The following is an 18607-nucleotide window of genomic DNA, read 5'->3' as shown; positions in this document are numbered from 1 at the left end:
GGCCACGCGTTCCGTTTTTTGTGTTTGGGTAAAATACCCAGCCGTAGTCACGGCCGAAGGCTGTATCATAAACTCCCGGCCGAAGGCCGCGCGTTCCGTTTTTTGTGTTTGGGTAAAATCCCCAGCCGTAGTCACGGTTGAAGGCTGTATCATAAACTCCCGGCCAAAGGCCGCACGTTCCGTTTTTTGTGTTTGGGTAAAATGCCCAGCCGTAGTTACGGTCGAAGGCTGTATCACAAACTCCCGGTCGAAGGCCGGGCTACAATAAAGTGCGCGGCCGAAGGCCGCACGTTCTGTTTTTTGTGCATCGGTAAAATGCCCAGCCGTAGCCACGATCAGAGGCCATATTACAAAGCCCCGGCCGAAGGCCGCGCTTTTTTTTTGCTTGGGTAAAATACCCAGCCGTAGTCACGGTCGAAGGCTGTATCATACTCCCGGCCGAAGGCCGCGCGTTCCGTTTTTTGTGTTTGGGTAAAATGCCCAGCCGTAGTTACGGTCGAAGGCTGTATCACAAACCTCCGGTCCAAGGCCGCGCGTTCCGTTTTTTGTGTTTGGGTAAAATGCCCAGCCGTAGTTACGGTCGAAGGCTGTATCACAAACTCCCGGTCGAAGGCCGGGCTAGAATACGGTACGCGGCCGAAGGCCGCGCGTTCCGTTTTTTGTGCATCGGTAAAATGCCCAGCGGTAGCCACGATCAGAGGCCATATTACAAACCCCCGGCCGAAGGCCGCGCTTTTTTTTGTTTGGGTCCAGGAAAAGAGGAGGACTTTTCGTACAAACTTTCACCCCCTTCTGATTTTATTTTCGCCGCATTATGTTCTCAAACCGTGCTAAGTTTCATTTGAATTCATTCAGTAATTTCAGTGTGATGCCCGGTCAACAAAAAATACGGACAGACAGACAAATAATCGAAAAAAAATGTTTTTGAATTCAGTATCGATTAAATTAATCAAAAAATTCTGTAATTTGACCTGTTACAGTTTTATTATAAGTAAAGAGTATAGATAAGTATTTAATCGCTATTGCGCCAAATTCGTGCTCTTTTTATAGTAATAAATCTTGCATAACATTATACGATAAAAAAGTAGACAATGTGACTATTTAAACACAAAAAGGATTAGGTATTCAGTTTGAACCTGAACTTTTAAGTAGTTCCTCGGATTAATTTCGCGCGTTCAACCAAATAAACAAACAAATTGGTCAGTTGAGTATAGAATATGTGCCTCAATATCGATATTACACAGTTTTAGTGGAAAACTCGTTTCTCCAAATAACGCCTGCGAATCAATTTGAGCAATCCGGTTTTTTCAAGATAACTTTTTTTCTATCTGTCCGATTTTAATGAAACAATCCCTATATGTTGCCCTGAACTTTGCTTAATCTATTTGTGGAATCCGCGTCAAAATCCGTTCAGCAGAACCAGAGAATAGCGCGAACATACAGACAGAAGGACAGACAGACAGACAGACAGACAGACAGACAGATTGGCAGACAGACAGACAGACAGGCAAAAAAATCAAAAAAAATATTTTTGTATTCTATTGCTTATTTCTAATCGCCCTAACTTGATTTTAGTTAAATTTGGTCAAAGTACAGACACTCGATTTCTACTCTTTTATTATAGTATAGATAGATATATAGATAGATATATGCTGTCGCGACATTATTTGTAGAAAATGATGTGTTCTACAAAGTTGTTGTACATTATTTTATTCTAACATCAATAGTTTTTGCAGCGCACGCTGGTAAAGAAAAACTTGGATAAGGTTGAAGAGGTTTATTGTAAGTAAGGTTAGGTCCGATGACAAATTGGCAAGCTACAACCGTCTCGTGCGCGTGTTGGTTGAGAGTGACGTCATTTCACGGTCGAGTGAATGACGCTGCTGTATTTGCAACCCCTTGGCCTTTTGAATAGCAATGACAATGCTTGAGGGACTTAGCAGACTTTTGGGAAGGCGCGAACACACGCCATGTACACCTTGGGTTACATTATTGGAGTTTCAGGAAGGATCCCTAATTTTTTTGAAAATAAAAAATAGCCTATAGCCTTCCTCGATAAATGGGCTATCTATCACTGAAAGTATTTTTCAAATCGGACCAGTAGTTCCTGAGATTAGCGCGTTCAATCAAACAAACAAACAAACAAACAAACAAACTCTTCCGCTTTATAATATTAGTATAGATTATAAATTAGGGTAGGGGTGAAGAGGGTAGTGTAGGGGTAGGGTGGGGTAGGGTAAGGGAAGGGTTGGGGTAGGAGTATGGTAGTGTAAGGTGTGGATAGGGAAGAAGTGCACATAAGTCAAAGCGAAGCTTGACCGGCTCCGCTAGTTAATTATAGATTAACGAGTTAATTTTCTTGTCACTTTTGTCATAATATTCCAAAATATCCGAGGTATCCGGGTTGACCGCGAGTTTTGTAGGACAACAATACCTTCTCTTAAATAATAAGCGTTATCCAACATGGTTTGAGGTTACGTGTTGTGCATTTTTGACTTACTTATTTTAATTTCTTTAAAAATTGCGCGCAGTTACCAAGTAAACAGGTAGACTACATTGTAATAATCATATATTCTAATGAAGCAAGTCATATAATATTGATCGAACTTTGTTTGATCATATATAGGAACAAATTAATCTTGTGCGGCTAAGTAAATTATTCAGACGCATTAAAACTTTTTTCTGCGAAACTTTTTAAAATACCTGTATATGGTATAGACTTTTATACCTTTTTCTAAATTTGTTTTTTCAATTGTATCAATATTTTTTTTCTAAATTAGTTTTTTGGTAAATGATGTGCGGTCTAATAGATAGGCAAAGACCGCAGCCGGTTGGTAACTATAAGAAAATCATTTAAACGCAATTCATAAGTGCAAATTTGACTTGCTAATTAAATTAGAAATTATAAAAAAACTCTAAGCAAACAAAACGATTAAACTATTTTATTTGTTAATTAATTATAATAGCCGTTTGTTATGGTTTACCTTCAATAAGTAATTAAAAAATGTTAAGTATAGAGGAAACTAATTCAATTAAAACATTTTGTTAAATACCTACTGGAATATTATAATGCCTTCTGTATCCGACCTTCGATCCAACAGCTAAGCGAAAGCTTATTGCACCTATCAAGGGTCGGTTTGTTGTTCTTATTAAGTAGCAAACGCCAGAGAACCCGAAGGTCCTAACCATCATTTATCCAAGCGTATCTATACTTTTCTATATATACAGGGTGTCCCGTAATACAGGGTGTTCAAGTGGAAAGATAAGAGGAGAAGAAAGCCTAAGAAGAGATAGATAGTAGATGAGTGTAAAAGAAAATGAGGTGAATGCAATCATCATCATCATCATTTTCGGCTACTGTTGAGCACGAGTCTCCTCTCAGAGTGAGAGGGATTAGTCTACCACGCTGGCCCAATGTGAATGGCAGACTTCACACCTTTACCGTTTTTCCTTTACCGTTTGAGACACGTGATATTTAATTTCTTCAGTGGATATGAATGCAAATAGATGACAAATTATGATTATTATGATATAAAGGTGAAGATGATGATGATTTATCGTGAAAACAATTTATATAAAAGCATTTTATAATATTCTTATTTAGAGAATTATATTAACGAGAAATAGAAAAAAAAATCTTCAAAGTATCTAAGCCGCAAAATTACTCACGCCAGAATATATTCATGTAATTCTTGGTTTCTATTTGTGAGCCGATGGATGTGCAATACCGATAAAAACGTAAATATATAAAACGAAGGCGCGTCCGTACGTTTTCCATTCAAGAGGAGCTCGTGAAATATTGATCAGCCTTCCTACCAATCTCCCTGTTGCTGGTGGTGCTTGAATATTTGATCACGACGCCAACTGAAGCCAGAACCGAACAATGCTTTTGCTACGTGCGGGTGTTAAATTAACTAATATACGAGGTAGTATGCTAAGTTTCGCTGTAGTATTCGAAAAGTCAATCTTAATTATCATTTTTTTGTTAATCTGTAATTTGATTTTTTTTTAATTCTATACAAGTTAACCCTTGATTACAATCTACACTGATGGTAAGTGATGAATGATGTTGCAATCTAAGATGGAAGCGGGCTAACTTGTTCGGAGAAGTATGAAAATCCACACAACTTTCGGTTGCTACACGACATCGTACCGGAAGGCTAAATCACTTGGCGGTACGGCTTTGCCGGTAGGGTTGTAACTAGCCAAGTCTGAAGTCAGACCTGGACCAATTAAAAAAAAACCTCAATCGCCTCAGCCTTGGATCGAACCCAGGACCTCCGTCTTGTAAATCCACCACATATACCACTGCGCCACGGAGGCTGTCAAAAATTAATATTTTGTACCAAATTGAATGAAGAACAAACGCCATTATGACGCAACAGGCGCGCGCGGGACACTGTAGACCATTTCTAGCCTTATGATTGTGGCTACGGTAGTACACGAAGCACGTGAAAGTTGAGGTTCTCAATCGAAATCGAAATAGAACCTTATTGTCACCAGTATCGGTGAGGCACGTAATATAACTGCAACAAATATTTTAGTTATCTCAATGAATATAATGTTTATTTAATCGTATACTTAATAACATTAACAATATTTATAGTTTCTTAATAACAATTGATATGCAAATACCTGTATAAATAAAATTTTTCTCAGCTTTTTAAAAAATCAGCATAATATTTCTCAGAGAACACAAAGGCCAATGACTGTGTTATAAATTTGAAAAAAAAACCCTTTTATCATATTATGACGCTACGTGATAGGTAATATAAATATTATATACATAGCAGATGTCCCGCGGTTTCACCCGCGTAGTTCCCGTTCCCATGGGAATACGGGAATAAAATATAGCCTACACACACAAAAACTTGGCTATTATATTGGTGAAAGAATTTTCAAAATTGGTCGAAAAAGAAATATTTATTCTTGGATATATTTTTGAAATTTATTATTAATATTGATGTTGTAAAAGAGCAATAGATTTCTTCACATAAATCACGTAGTATAGGTAAATTTATTATGTATGAAGAAATTTCGATACGATACGAAAGTCAGACTCAGTTATTCATTTTTAAGGCTCATTTGTCGGTTTCTTCACTACGAACTTTACATTAGAGAGCCGTGATAGCCCAGTGGATATGACCTTCGCATCTGATTCCGGAGGGTGTGGGTTTGAATCCGGGGCATGCACCTCCAACTTTTCAGTAGTGTGCATTTTAAGAAATTAAATATCACGTGTCTCAAACGGTGAAGGAAAACATCGTGAGGAAACCTGCATACCAGAGAATTGTCTTAATTCTCTGCGTGTGTGAAGACTGCCAATCCGCATTGGGCCAGCGTGGTGGACTATTGGCCTAACCCCTCTCATTCTGAGTGAGCCGAATTTAGGTAGATAATGATGATAATGATTAACTCGATATCATTTGATACCCTATGATAATAATATGATTCTTGTATACTTATAGTGTATAATCTATACTAATAAACTACTGGTCCGATTTGAAAGAATCTTTTAGTGTTAGATAGCCCATTAATGGAGGAAGGCTATAGGCTATATTTTAACCCCGTATTCCTACGGGAACGGGAACCATGCGGGTGAAACCGCGCTGGTAGTGCATAAAAATAAATCATTCCGTCCGCCAATGTTGGATTTAAAATGACATCACTTAGCTTACAATTCAAAATCACCAAAACTAAACGTATGCAAAATTTCAGCTCAACCGTATAAAAATAACTGTTTTAAAATTCAATAGGAAGATTTTCTTAAAACAAACAAAGTAAAAACAAAATTTTGTAAAAATCATGCGATGTTATTCAAATATGCAGTACATTCACAATAAACGTTTAAATATTTTCAAAGTTAAAACGAAACCACGTTGCTATAAATTTTCACATTAAACGCCGGCTTAACAATTTACAATTTCCTTTTTACATAATGAAATTTTACGCGCATTAAATTATTAAGCCGTTGGTTATTTAATGTTGTACCTAATTGAAATCGGAAATTGTTTTAATATTATATTGTTTGGAATATACGAATTTCTTAATACAGCCTGATCCATCGATCGTAGATCGTTAGATGTGCCTCAAAGCGTCGCGGAATTGTCATTGGTTTCGCACATTGAGTACGTCATCACTCGTAACACATTTCTCTTTATTCATGTTGTGGCTTGTGTTTTTACACTTCCAAAATTAACACGAAGGCATAATTAAGGGATTAAAATGAAAAAAAAACAGTAAATATTTTTTTAAGTCCATGACCACTCACAGCATGCGCTTCTGATCAATAAAAAACTCGTCATGTTGCTGAATACGAAGGAACTAATTTCGTCCAAGTGTTACTGCTATAAAAAAAGCTATTGTGGCGCTGCCAGACAAGGCTTTCGCCAGTATACATTCTTTTTACACATGAAAAATATAATAATATTGTAAATATTGACAATATTAATATTGTCAATATTATAGGCAATTGAGTATTGATACTATAATATAACTCACAGGATTATAGGATTATCATCATCATCTGCTTTACCTAGGCAAATAATTATGTCAATCTCCTCCATTCGTCACTATTACTCGTCAACACATCCACTCCCTTAACACACATGTCCTCTTTTCCACGCTCCAACCATCTTTTCTTTGGCTTTCCTTTCCTCTTGTGCCCTATCATGTGTAAAAATATCTATACTAATATTATAAAGCTGAAGATTTTGTTTGTGTGTTTGGTTGAACGCGGTAATCTCAGGAACTACTGGTTTGATTTGGAAAATTATTTCAGTGTTAGATAGCCCATTTATCGAGGAAGGCTATAAGCTATATAATATCCCCGTATTCTTACGGGAACGGGAACCACGCGGGTGCAACCGTAATTACGAAAGAAACAGACCTTACAGGTATCAATCCAAAATAGAGACAATCACTCAAGCGAAGCCAAGGTTACAAGCAAATTACGAAACAAAATTAGCAATTACCTATCTACTTTTACTATTGAATCAACCATATCGGTCATCAGATCAATATAATATAACGGTGGGGTCAAAGTACGAGTATTTTCACAACTTCCTAAAAAAACAAAGGCCACGGCCAACGCAGCAAGGTCGTTTCCTTTAGCTGCTTTTTGCGACTCGCCACGATTCACGTATCCTTTTAATTATTATGACTAGTTGTTGAGTATGTTTGAAAGCGGATACCGGAATTTAAAACATTAAGGGGCATTGCTACCTTAGGTAGTACCTTAAAAAACTACTAAATCACTGTTTATATTGTTGAAACTACCTAAGTATTTTCGGGTGACATCTTTTCAGTAAACAAAATAACATCTACTTTATCATATTAGAAAAAACACTTCCACAATATTTTTTTTACTAGGGGATGCCCGTTATTGTATTCACGTGTAATTCTGTTTTTCACGAATCTTGCAGGAATGGATTTTTGCGGGATAAAAAATCCCGTCCCGTCTGTTGTCATTCCAAATTTCAGTCAAATCTTTTCAGTTTGATGGATGTATAAACATACATACACTTACAAATATTCACCTTTATAAAATTAGTGTGTATACTATTTAGGAATTTGTAAAATAATTAAAATCACATTATATTCAAGCCTTAAGCTAGAGTGCTTCGTCATTCACAAATCGATATCAGTTTAAAGGAAAAAGTAATGAAAAAGGTAACAGGGCCTTAAAAACATGCGAAAATATTGCCGAACCTATCCTCGTGACTCGTGAAAGACTCGTGCTCGACAGTGAGCTCGCACCTCCTCTCAGAATGAAGATTGTTAATGACGATGAATGATGAAAAACATACTCCTCAAATTAATCCATTTTAATATCACCTACTAATAAAAAACCTTCTCATAAGAAGTCAAGCTTAAAAAATAGCACTTCTAAACTTCTTAAGTATCTAAATAAATCTAGACCACTCTAACAATACGTCTAAAAACTTTAAATTACATTTTTTATTATTATTGATGACTTTGCTCCTGCCCTTGACCTTCAGGAGTTACTAAGCCCGAAATTCATTAATTATTTCATCACGTTTTGCGGTATGTTGTAAATCTCTTATTTCTCATTTTCTTTCATGTATAGTACCTACTTATTTTTGTACATTAGGATTAGATTACCTATTTGTATTTCAGAGTTGAGCTGTGATAGCCCAGTGGATATGACCTCTGCCTCTGATTCTGGAGGGTGTGGGTTCGAATCCGGTCCAGGGCATGCACCTCCAACTTTTCAGTTGTATGCATTTTAAGAAATTAAATATCACGTGTCTCAAACGGTGAAGGAAAACATCGTGACGAAACCTGCATACCAGAGAATTTTCCTAATTATCTGTGTATGTGAACTCTGTCAATCCGCATTGGGCCAGCGTGGTAGACTATTGGCCTTACCCCTCTCATTCTAAGAGGAGACTCGAGCTCAAGCCAGTGCTATGACGGCTCACCCTGGCTACCTCAAAGTAAATTGTTTATGAGTAGACTCATTGTAATTATATCACACCACTAGCTAATACCGCGCGGTTTCACCCGCGTGGTTCCTGTTCCCGTAAGAATACGGGGATAGTATATGGCCTATAGCCTTCCTCGATAAATGGGCTATCTAACACTGAAAGAATTTTTCAAATCGGACCAGTAGTTCCTGAGATTAGCGCGTTCAATCAAACAAACAAACTCTTCAGCTTTATAATATTAGTATAGATTTCCGTTCATCGTGATTTAAAAGTAATTGAAACTATTTGATCGTAAACTACCACTGCCATATTATAATGATCTTGTTCCCTTTACGATACAGACATAGCTCCAAGCAAAATAAGACCATAAACTAAGACTTGCATGCACTTCCGTCGCGAACGGTCTAGGTAGATCGATTCGTTCCATTTATCTAGAAATTATACGGTCAAAGACGTGAGTAATTATTTAACAAGTAGGAAACTTGAGCGTGAATTACATCCGCCATATTTAGTCTTCGATTGACGGTTTTTTTTTTAATTCTTTGGCTATCAGAACTTTAACGTGTAATTATTTCAGAAATTATTTAATAGTACAGTCATTTGGTGCACTTAGTTGACAAAAAAAAGGTTGACATAAATTAGAGATTTTTGACGACCTCCGCGGCGCAGTGGTATGCGCGTTGGATATACAAGACGGAGGTCCTGGGTTCGATCCCCGGCTGGGCAGATTGAGATTTTCTTAATTTGTCCAGGTCTGGCTGGTGGGAGGCTTCGGCCGTGGCTAGTTACCACCCTACTAGTTAGCTTTTGTTTTTAGCATTGTCTGTTCTGGGACCACATTTTTGCAGTTGGTTATGCTGTGTTTGTTTTCAAGAGATAGGTCCAAGGTTCAATTCCCGACTTAGATTAGTTTAGGATTTTAGATTTTCTAGAAGATAGTTTAACTCAACCAGAATCCAAACAGCAGGAAATAGCAGTCTGAAAATTGACAGCAAAATAAAAGATATGTCTAATATATACTAATATTATCAACAGGAAAGATTTGAGTGTTTGCTTGTATGTTTTGAATAGGTTCTGGAACTACTTTGATATTTTCTTTTACTTTAGGGAAGCTACACTATCTATATCCCCAAATGTTATAGGCTATATTTTATCCCCGTATTCCTACGGGAACGGGAACCACGCTGACAAAACTGCGCGGCGTCTGCTATAGTGTGCTGTATAATATGTTCAACAAATTAATTGCTTTTAAATTAATAACGGCAACAAAATTACATTAAAGCAAACCAATTATAAAATTAAAAACCCATCAATCCAAATTGACGTCTAGCAAACTGTTCTAAAACTGGACTTCTGTGTAACGAATTCACAGAATATAACAGAACTGGTACTACAAGTTCTATAAAGATTTGAAATGAAACCGCGAGTGAAATGATTGACCGCGTAATTGAAGGAGACAAACTATACTAATAGCATTAACAACTGAGTCTTAGGGCCATAAATCATTTCTCTATATCTATCTCGCTTGCACTTATGGGTCTTATGGAGCCGTCTAGTGAAGGGTGTAACAATGAAAGACATATTATCGATAAGTAAAGTTTATTATCGTATCTTGTTCACAAAATTAAAAAAATTAACAATATTTGATTTAATATAATACATATTTCATATTATATAATTATTAACTAAATAAAATTAATCTTCATCTGAGTCTTCATCATCAGAATCTTCGTCTTCTGCCAAATTTATTATATATTAGTATCCATAGTGCGCAACGAGTAACACATGAATGTATTTATTTAATTGCAGTAAACACATTTATAGCAAAAAAAATACGCAATGCAATTACATTAGAAACCGACCAATCAGAATCGTCCAAATCATTATTGACTCATCATTAGCACGTGCGCAGGTAGCCGTTTATCGATAATTAGGGTGCGCAGGTAGGCGCGCTGCACATTCCTATCTTTTTTGACTTTTATGACCGGACGACTCAGATGATAATGCGCATACTATAATCTTTATGACCTACTAATAATGCAAAATTAATGTTTGTTTATTTTATTCCCGGATTTAAAAAATATTAAACACGTCTTATTTTGTTGACCAATTATAGTTACTCCCCTTTTTCTTCGAACTAAGCGAAATATAACGTCGTCATCAACTCATATTCGGCTCACTGATGAACTCGAGTCTCCTCTCAGAATGAGAGGGGTTAGGCCAATAGTCCACCACGCTGGCCCAATGCGGATTGGCAGACTTCACACACGCAGAGAATTAAGATGATTCTCTGCGTGTGTGAAGTCTGCCAATCCGCATTGGGCCAGCGTGGTGGACTATTGGCCTAACCCCTCTCATTCTGAGAGGAGACTCGAGTCACACTCGAACCCACACCCTCCGGAATCGGAGGCAGAAGTCATATCCACTGGGCTATCACGGCTCGAAATAAATGCTATGCTTCAATCACACGAAAATTATAATACAACACAGGTGGCGATTGTACTTCCGATTTCTCGGAATTTTCATCAGAACTGTGCACTGTTTCTTCATTATCAGTCTAGTCTAACGGCCAGGCCAGCCACGATCAAGGCCAGGTCTCTCTCTTTATGAAAGAGGGGTTATGGAGCTTACACCCACCACCCTGTTTCACAAAATTAGAGAGATCTAAATATGTTAATGTTATTGACCGGGACATAACACCACCAACTTCCAACTCCAGGCTGAGAAAACGAAAAATTTTCCTCGAAGAAAAACTCAGTAGGTATTACAATGAACGATCCAGGATTCAAACCCAGGACCTCGTGATCGGAAGTCGCATAGATTAACCACTGAAACGACGCGACGAGGCTTCAATCACACGAAAATAATACAAACCGGACGGGAATCAAACCTTCCAACTCTCGGATTGGACTCAGACTGTTTAGTCTTTTACAGAAAAAACGGTATTGTAAAGAGGCAAAGTTTGTGGTAATTTGCGGGTCTACCGAACTGATTTTGAAAATTATTTTACCACAAGAAAGTCACGTTTATTGCGAGTGTCATAAGCTATATTTTATTCCCGTATTCTCAAGGGAACGGGAACTATACCAGTGAAACCGCGGGGCTATCAACTAGTGGTATATAAATCCGCTGACGAATTTATAACCGCAACGGTATTTTACATGCCTACTTATTCGTAATAATAGTAGATACCTATACCTAACTAATAGTTTTAAAATGTTGTTTATTTACACTGTGGCTAGTAAACCTTGATAAAACCACAAGGAAGGATAATAGCATCTACATATTACGTTTAGGCTGTTAGGTATTTTGAATTTTCGTACAAAATGACGCTACGTACAACATAGTAGTAAAACTTATTGTGATAAAGTTTGTCCGGGGAAGTTCTACTGCTTTCCTTATTTGTACCGCTAATGCTATCCACTCATCATCCAATAAGTCCACGTGCCTGCAGCGCTAACGGCAGGACAACCGGTAAAACTGATCGAATGTTGGTCGACCAACACACGATCAGTCATATACGAATGTATAATATTAAAGAACGAATTTTCCACTTTGTATCTACAATTTGAACGTATAAGCCCCCATTTAACCGATATAGACGTACCGCCAAGCGATTTAGCGTTCGGGTACGATGTCGTGTAGAAACCGAAAGGGGGTGTGGATTTTCATCCTCCTCCTAACAAGTTAGCCCGCTTCCCTCTTAGATTGCATCATCAGTCACTTACCAGGTGAGATTGTAGTCAAGGGCTAACTTGTAAAGAATTAAAAAAAAACATCTACAATTAAAACGTATAAGCCCCCATTCGCAAGAGAGTTTTTTTGACGGACGTTAAAAAAGCGTTCAAAAAAACAAATGCATTCCCAATTTATTCAATTGTTTACTCGTCAGTGGTTTTTAAAACACGACGCTTTTTTTCGAGCAGTATTGGATTTTCAATTTTGTGCATTCGAAATAGACCTTCTTTTAACTTTACAGTAAATTTGAACGCTTTCTTGACGTCCGTTAAAAAACCTCTCGTGCGAATGGGGGCTAACGCCTACTATATGTGCGCGGCACTGCCCACAGGTTGACTGTAGCAGAGGTAGCGCATTGTAAGGGTTCATTTACACGAGCGGCAACTCTACCGACGACCTACCGCTCGTGTGAATGAACCCTTACAATGCGCTTGCCCTGGACAGGACCTGGACCTGGACCTGGTCGCTTCACATGACAAACTTGTTCTCCAAGTTTGTCCTGTGAAGTTTTGCCTTGTGGCAAAGTTTTACCGCTAAACATCCAAGATCCTCTCGCTCGCCTCCTCACTTTGCAAAACGGAATCTATAGTAATATTATAAAGCTGAAGAGTTTGTTTGTTTGCTTGAACGCGCTAATCTCAGGAACTACTGGTCTGATTTGAAAAAATATTTCAGTGTTAGATAGCCCATTTTTTGAGCAAGGCTATAGGCTATATATTATCCCCGTATTCCTACGGGAACGAGGACCACGCGGGTGAAGTCGCGCAGCGTCAGCTAGTGCAACATAAAAACGAAAGCTTCTCAAAGTGTTGGAAGGCTGAGACCAATGACCGAAACTACTATCGGAACAGTTAACTCAACTCAAGTGTTCTTATTAAATTAGGCAGGTAACTAATTATTTTATGAATTATTAACGAGATTTATTTTATGATTTTTGTAAAGTAAATTATTTAACCCATTGATCATTTTGAAAATATAAAATCATAAAATGTGAAATAATAAATGACTATAATATTCATAAATAACAAAATATTATTATTATATAGTTTTAAAAATCTATGTAATTCTATTCTCATGTCTTACTGACACTAGTTAATCCTTTGGAATGTGTATTTGCGTATGTATATACGAGTCGGTAATTATGGTGTTTATTTTACATATTATTACAATAATTTAACTTTACTCGCCACATAAATATATTTTTTTTCTTAGTTTTTGGTTTAATTTTAACTATATCATAAGCTGATATAGTATTACGATTTTTGTTCACCAAGAATTTTAATAAGTATTATACAAATGTACTAAAAACTCATCATAATTATTTTTTAAAATAAGAAATAAACAATTGAACCCATAGAAATGGTTAATTAACTGACAGTATAAACTTTATGACCTTATTTTAAGGAAATTCTTCAAGATTAAATTTTAAAAAGTCCCCGCAATGACTCAGTCGGTAAAACCAATCACCAATATACATTGAATACTTACTACTAAATAATTCATTAAAACTGAGTCCATGTCAGTTGTTCAACATACAAAAAAATGTAATAAGTAGGTACTTGTATTGTTTTTGATACAAAAATGAACATAGAGTAATCACCCCCTAAAGAAGAACTATTCCCGAGAGATTGAAAAATAAACGAAAGAAAAAAAAAACAATTATCTTCTACTATATAAAAATAAGTCGGGTTTTCCTTCCTGACGCTGATTTCCACGGTTTTGCATTCGTTGGAAAGATCTCGGGCTCCGTGAGGTTTATAGCAAAGAAAATTCAGGAAAAATTTCAACGTAAGGTAGGGGTAGTTGAAAGTTTACATCGACTTTTACGCGGACGAAGTCGCGGGCGTCCGCTAGTTATCTATAAAAACAACTGAATTACGACCACTCCTTGATCTACGTTTACTGAGTCTGGTATGGATAGAAGGATAAATTGTAGGTGCACTGGATTAGACATTTTCCAAGTTATCTTTGTATAAAAAAAAATATTTTAACAAAAAAATTTAACCGACTTCAAAATCACAAAAATAATGTGAAAAGCGAAAAATAACATCGTACCTATGTGCTACCTTCTGATAACTTTGAAAGCGCGGTATTTCAGACAAAACTGAATTCCACGCGGACGAAGTCGCGGGCATTCACTCATCATTAATGATCATAAAGAAGCAAACACACATTTACCGAGAACCTCAATACTTTTTGTCAGTTAGTCAAAAAAAGGAAATCAGTTAGGTAGTAGGTACATTAACAACTAGCAAAATGTGGTATTTCAAAAGTCCAAATGCTCAACAACCGATATTAATAAACGTAATATTTTCTATGTCAGTTAATTTACAAGTATTTGCCTGCAATTTCCCAGCGCCCCATAAACTTCAAGTGAATCCAATTACTCTTTTTAGCTAACTAAAACTGTTCCCGACCTAACAAACTTTGTTTCAGTCAAACATTAAAACTGTTTTGTTAGAATTTAACAGAGCGGTACTCGATTTAATTGGATAATAAAGTACAAATTGACTGGAATACTACTTATGGTATCATTAAAAACTAAAATTGTCCACTATTTAAGCGTTCCACCAAAATCCTCTCTCCTATATAATAATTATGGCCTGTGCCCATAGGGTTGACCATTGAAATATGCCACTGATGATATAATTATGATAATTTTAGTGCCATCCATATCATTCAAGCAACAAATCCATACTATAGTTTCATACCAGTACCATACCATTCGGTAAAAAAAATGCTTAATGTACTATATCATTGTAAGAGGCAGGTTTAATTATTATTTTAGTGAATTATATCAGTATCACCATTATTCTTCATTATATAATAGACTATTGTAGAAAGTATTTCTAATGTCTGCGATCACTGTGATAGATGACTTAACGTGTTCTCCAAGACCATGAAGTATTACAATTCACTGAAGAGTTTGTTTGTTTGTTTGATTGAACGCGCTAATCTCAGGAACTACTGGTCCGATTTGAACAATTCAAAAAAAAAATCAAAAAATCAAAAATCATTTATTTCAAGTAGGCTCAGTTTACAAGCACTTTTGACACGTCCGTTGACTATTTGTAAAGATTCTACCACCGGTTCGGAAGGCAGGTTCGGAAGGCTGAGAAGATACCGGCAAGAAACTCAACAGTTGCTCTTTTGAAAAAGTCATACAGTATTATAATTTACAATTGATAACAATTACAATTTCTTATAGTTTTATTTCCTGTGTGAAGGTGGAAGCTGATCCAATGGCCTCCAAGCGCTTTTATCTTTAAGGAACTCATCAATGTTGTAGTAACCTCAAATTCTTTCAGTGTTAGATAGCCCATCGAGGGAGGGTATAGGCTATATTTTTATTCCTACGGGAACGGGATCCACGCGGGTGAAATGATCTGCGTCCCTAATAAAGCAGTTATCGCATTACTGTATTTAAAAAAAAATCACCGTTAAAATAGTCATTCAGTCTACCATCAAACTCAGATAGTGAATGTATGCAAACACATTCATTTGCGAATTGACAATAACCGTCTGGGCTCGGCTTTAGAAATGATCGCGTTCCGTTAAAAGGATTTGAACGCATTTGATCGTATTGCATACGAGCTGCGCCGGAAATGCGTGATTATTTAATCTCGTGCGGTTTCAAAATCCATACTCATTACTGTATCCCTAACTATCAAACGAATTGCAACTTTAATGAACACACATAAAGTGCATATTGAGTTTTTGTTTTTAACTTAGGTGTATTGAATATTGTCATATGATTTCTATGATCTTTGTGTAGGTATAATCTAAGTTTCACGTGCTTTCTTACCTTATCAGCCGATAGACGTCCACTGCTGGACATAGGCCTCTTGCATGGACCTCCAAGCACAACGATCTCGAGCCGCCAGCATCCAGCGGCTCCCTGCAACCCGCTTGATATCCTCGGTCCATCTAGTGGGGAGTCGCCCAACACTGCGCTTTCCGGTGCGGGGTCGCCATTCTAGCACCTTGGGGCCCCAACGTCCATCGGCTCTTCGAACTATGTGGCCCGCCCATTGCCACTTCAGCTTCGCGACTCGCTGAGCTATGTCAGTGACTATTAAAAATATTTTATTGTAATTAGATAAAAATTCACACAGTTTTAGCTTCCTTACATTAAATGTGACATTTTTTAATATGTGAACTATAAGCATAAACGCACAAATAACAAAGATATTAGTAATTTTGTTTGAACGCGCATACAAATCTAACCATCATTACATTGCCTATGACGTCATTAGTTCGAGCCATTTTGTATGAGGCGTTTTTCAGTGATCCGCGGCAGCGCCGCAAATCTGCCTCTTTAAATCCCTGTAGCTCCGAAAGTAATGATCGCAGATACCCTGTTCCTTTTACAAAATTGCTTAACTATTAGTATACTCTTAATTTATATACAATTTAAAAAACTGTCATCATCCCTATTTATAGATAACATCTTCAGGTCAAAAAAGTTCACTGACTGACTGAAAGACGGAGCAATGCTAGGCGTTTCCGCATTTTCCGCTATAAATACTAAACTGGAATTGTGTCGAAACAGGGCAAGTATGCAGCACGAACCAATACCGAGTCTATAAATTGCCCTAATGTGATGTAATCCTAGACCCAAAAACCGCAAAGCATTCTACTGTACAGTGACATACTAGTGTACTACTAATATTATAAAGCTGAAGAGTTTGTTTGTTTGAACGCGCTAATCTCGGGAACTACTGGTCTGATTTAAATAATTCTTTCATTGTTAGATAGCCCATTTATCGAGGAAGGCTATATATTATACCCTTATTCTTACGGGAACAGGAACCACGCGGGTGAAACCGCGCGGCGTCAGCTAGTATTTTATATAAGTCTTATATTATTTGCATAATTAACACTAAATACATTTATTATGTTAGTTAACATTAACATAAATTAAATCACTTGAATATACACATAGGTTTAAAATAATCGTTGTTAGTATACAGTAAACTAATCATATTAATAGTATACAATATAATTAACAAATTAACAAACCAATAAATAAATAAATAAATTTTTATTTCGGTTTACACCATAGAATTAAAAATTAATCTATAAGAGTTAGTAAGTTTAGTAACAAATTTATCTTATAACTATGTTAGCATTGTTAGTGAACCAATACATATAAATTTATAATAATCTATTTACAAATATGCTACTAGGTACTTACCAATAAAGGTAATACTTGTACAATAGAATAAATCCAACAAAAATGTTAAATAAATTTAAATGAAATTTTGTTGTATGACATTGAAAACATTTTATTATCTCTCTTTATTTGGTCTACCAACAGACGTACAAATATTACAATCACTAAACATAAATTCAAGGAGCAAAAAATGCAAATCTATTTATAGGTAAATACGCATGCAACTGTCTAAATCTAAAGTTAAAAATGTATTTACAATGTTAATGTTGTAAATTATGACTGATGAGGAAAATATAATATATAATAACATTAACTAAAGAGGCGTAATATTATCAATAGCAGAACCTCGCGGTTTCACCTGCGTAGTTTCATTCCTGTAGGAACACGGGAATAAAATATAGCCTACAGCACTCAGGGATAGTGTAGCTTCTTAACAGTGAAATAATTTTACAAATCGGTTCAATAGTTTCGGAGCATATTCAATGCAAAGAAACAAACAATCAAATCTTTCCTCTTTATGATATTAGTATAGATAATGTTAAAAGATTGAAAGTATTACAAAAGTATGCTGCAAAATGAAACGACTCGACTGAATCCAAAAACAGTGGTGACTCACGTAAACAGGCCCCTGTTTATAATCCATAATCAAAGAATAACTCTAATCGATTTACATTTCGTCAGTTATTGACTTAATTGGTGTCCGGAGACGCAAAAAACATCAGTGCATGGTGCGTTGCGAGCGCAGGCAGCCGTACGGCGGGCCATGCCAGCTACCACATGGTGTTGAAGTTACCATTTTCGGGGGCAACGTGTTGTGGCTTAACATTGAACAGTGTGGCTAGTGTACACTGCAGCCTAGTCAATTGTATTGCGGTATGTGCCACGATCGGTCGCGCTCACCTCTCCCGATCGCTTGCGCCGACACTGCATAAAAATGACGTTGACTAGCTGACATTTTTAAACAGTTCAAAATCAAAACATTCAATATGTGCTGTGCGGGTTTTACTAACTACCTGTTCCATAAACTAAGGAAGTACACATGTGGGCTGGCCAGCCGCGAAAGTGAGTAAACATCGATCGATAACGTCGATCGTTCAGTCGTTTGTTATTATTGCAATAACTTTGTTGGTTGTAAAATTGATCTCGCATTGCCTATGTAGTCCATCTATTTATAACTGGGAACCTTAGCGATATGGAAGTACACAAGTGGTCGGGGCTAATTTAGATCGTTAACAACAATATG

The 18607-nt window shown here is 36.7% G+C and overlaps 1 protein-coding gene across 10 annotated transcripts in view; it reads left to right on the top strand.

Annotated features, from left to right (window-relative positions):
* The window catches only part of LOC112057979 (potassium/sodium hyperpolarization-activated cyclic nucleotide-gated channel 2), a 342833-nt gene that overhangs the window by 233258 nt on the left and 90968 nt on the right, over window positions 1-18607 (top strand). Inside the window, exon 1 of one of the 10 annotated variants that reach the window (XM_024098606.2) lies at window positions 18089-18426. The exons of the other annotated variants lie outside the window; for them this stretch is intronic. Within the exon in view, the coding sequence (XP_023954374.1) occupies window positions 18351-18426 (76 nt within the window). The 5' untranslated portion in view covers window positions 18089-18350. Of the gene's footprint in view, window positions 1-18088; window positions 18427-18607 lie in introns of those variants that run through there. 10 annotated transcript variants of the gene reach the window in all.

This window comes from Bicyclus anynana, chromosome 20, assembly GCF_947172395.1.
Source record: "Bicyclus anynana chromosome 20, ilBicAnyn1.1, whole genome shotgun sequence".
NCBI classification, from domain to species: Eukaryota; Metazoa; Arthropoda; class Insecta; order Lepidoptera; family Nymphalidae; genus Bicyclus; species Bicyclus anynana.
The sequence above is the reverse complement of the archived record's forward strand: the minus strand, read 5'-3'. Positions and strand labels throughout refer to the sequence as shown.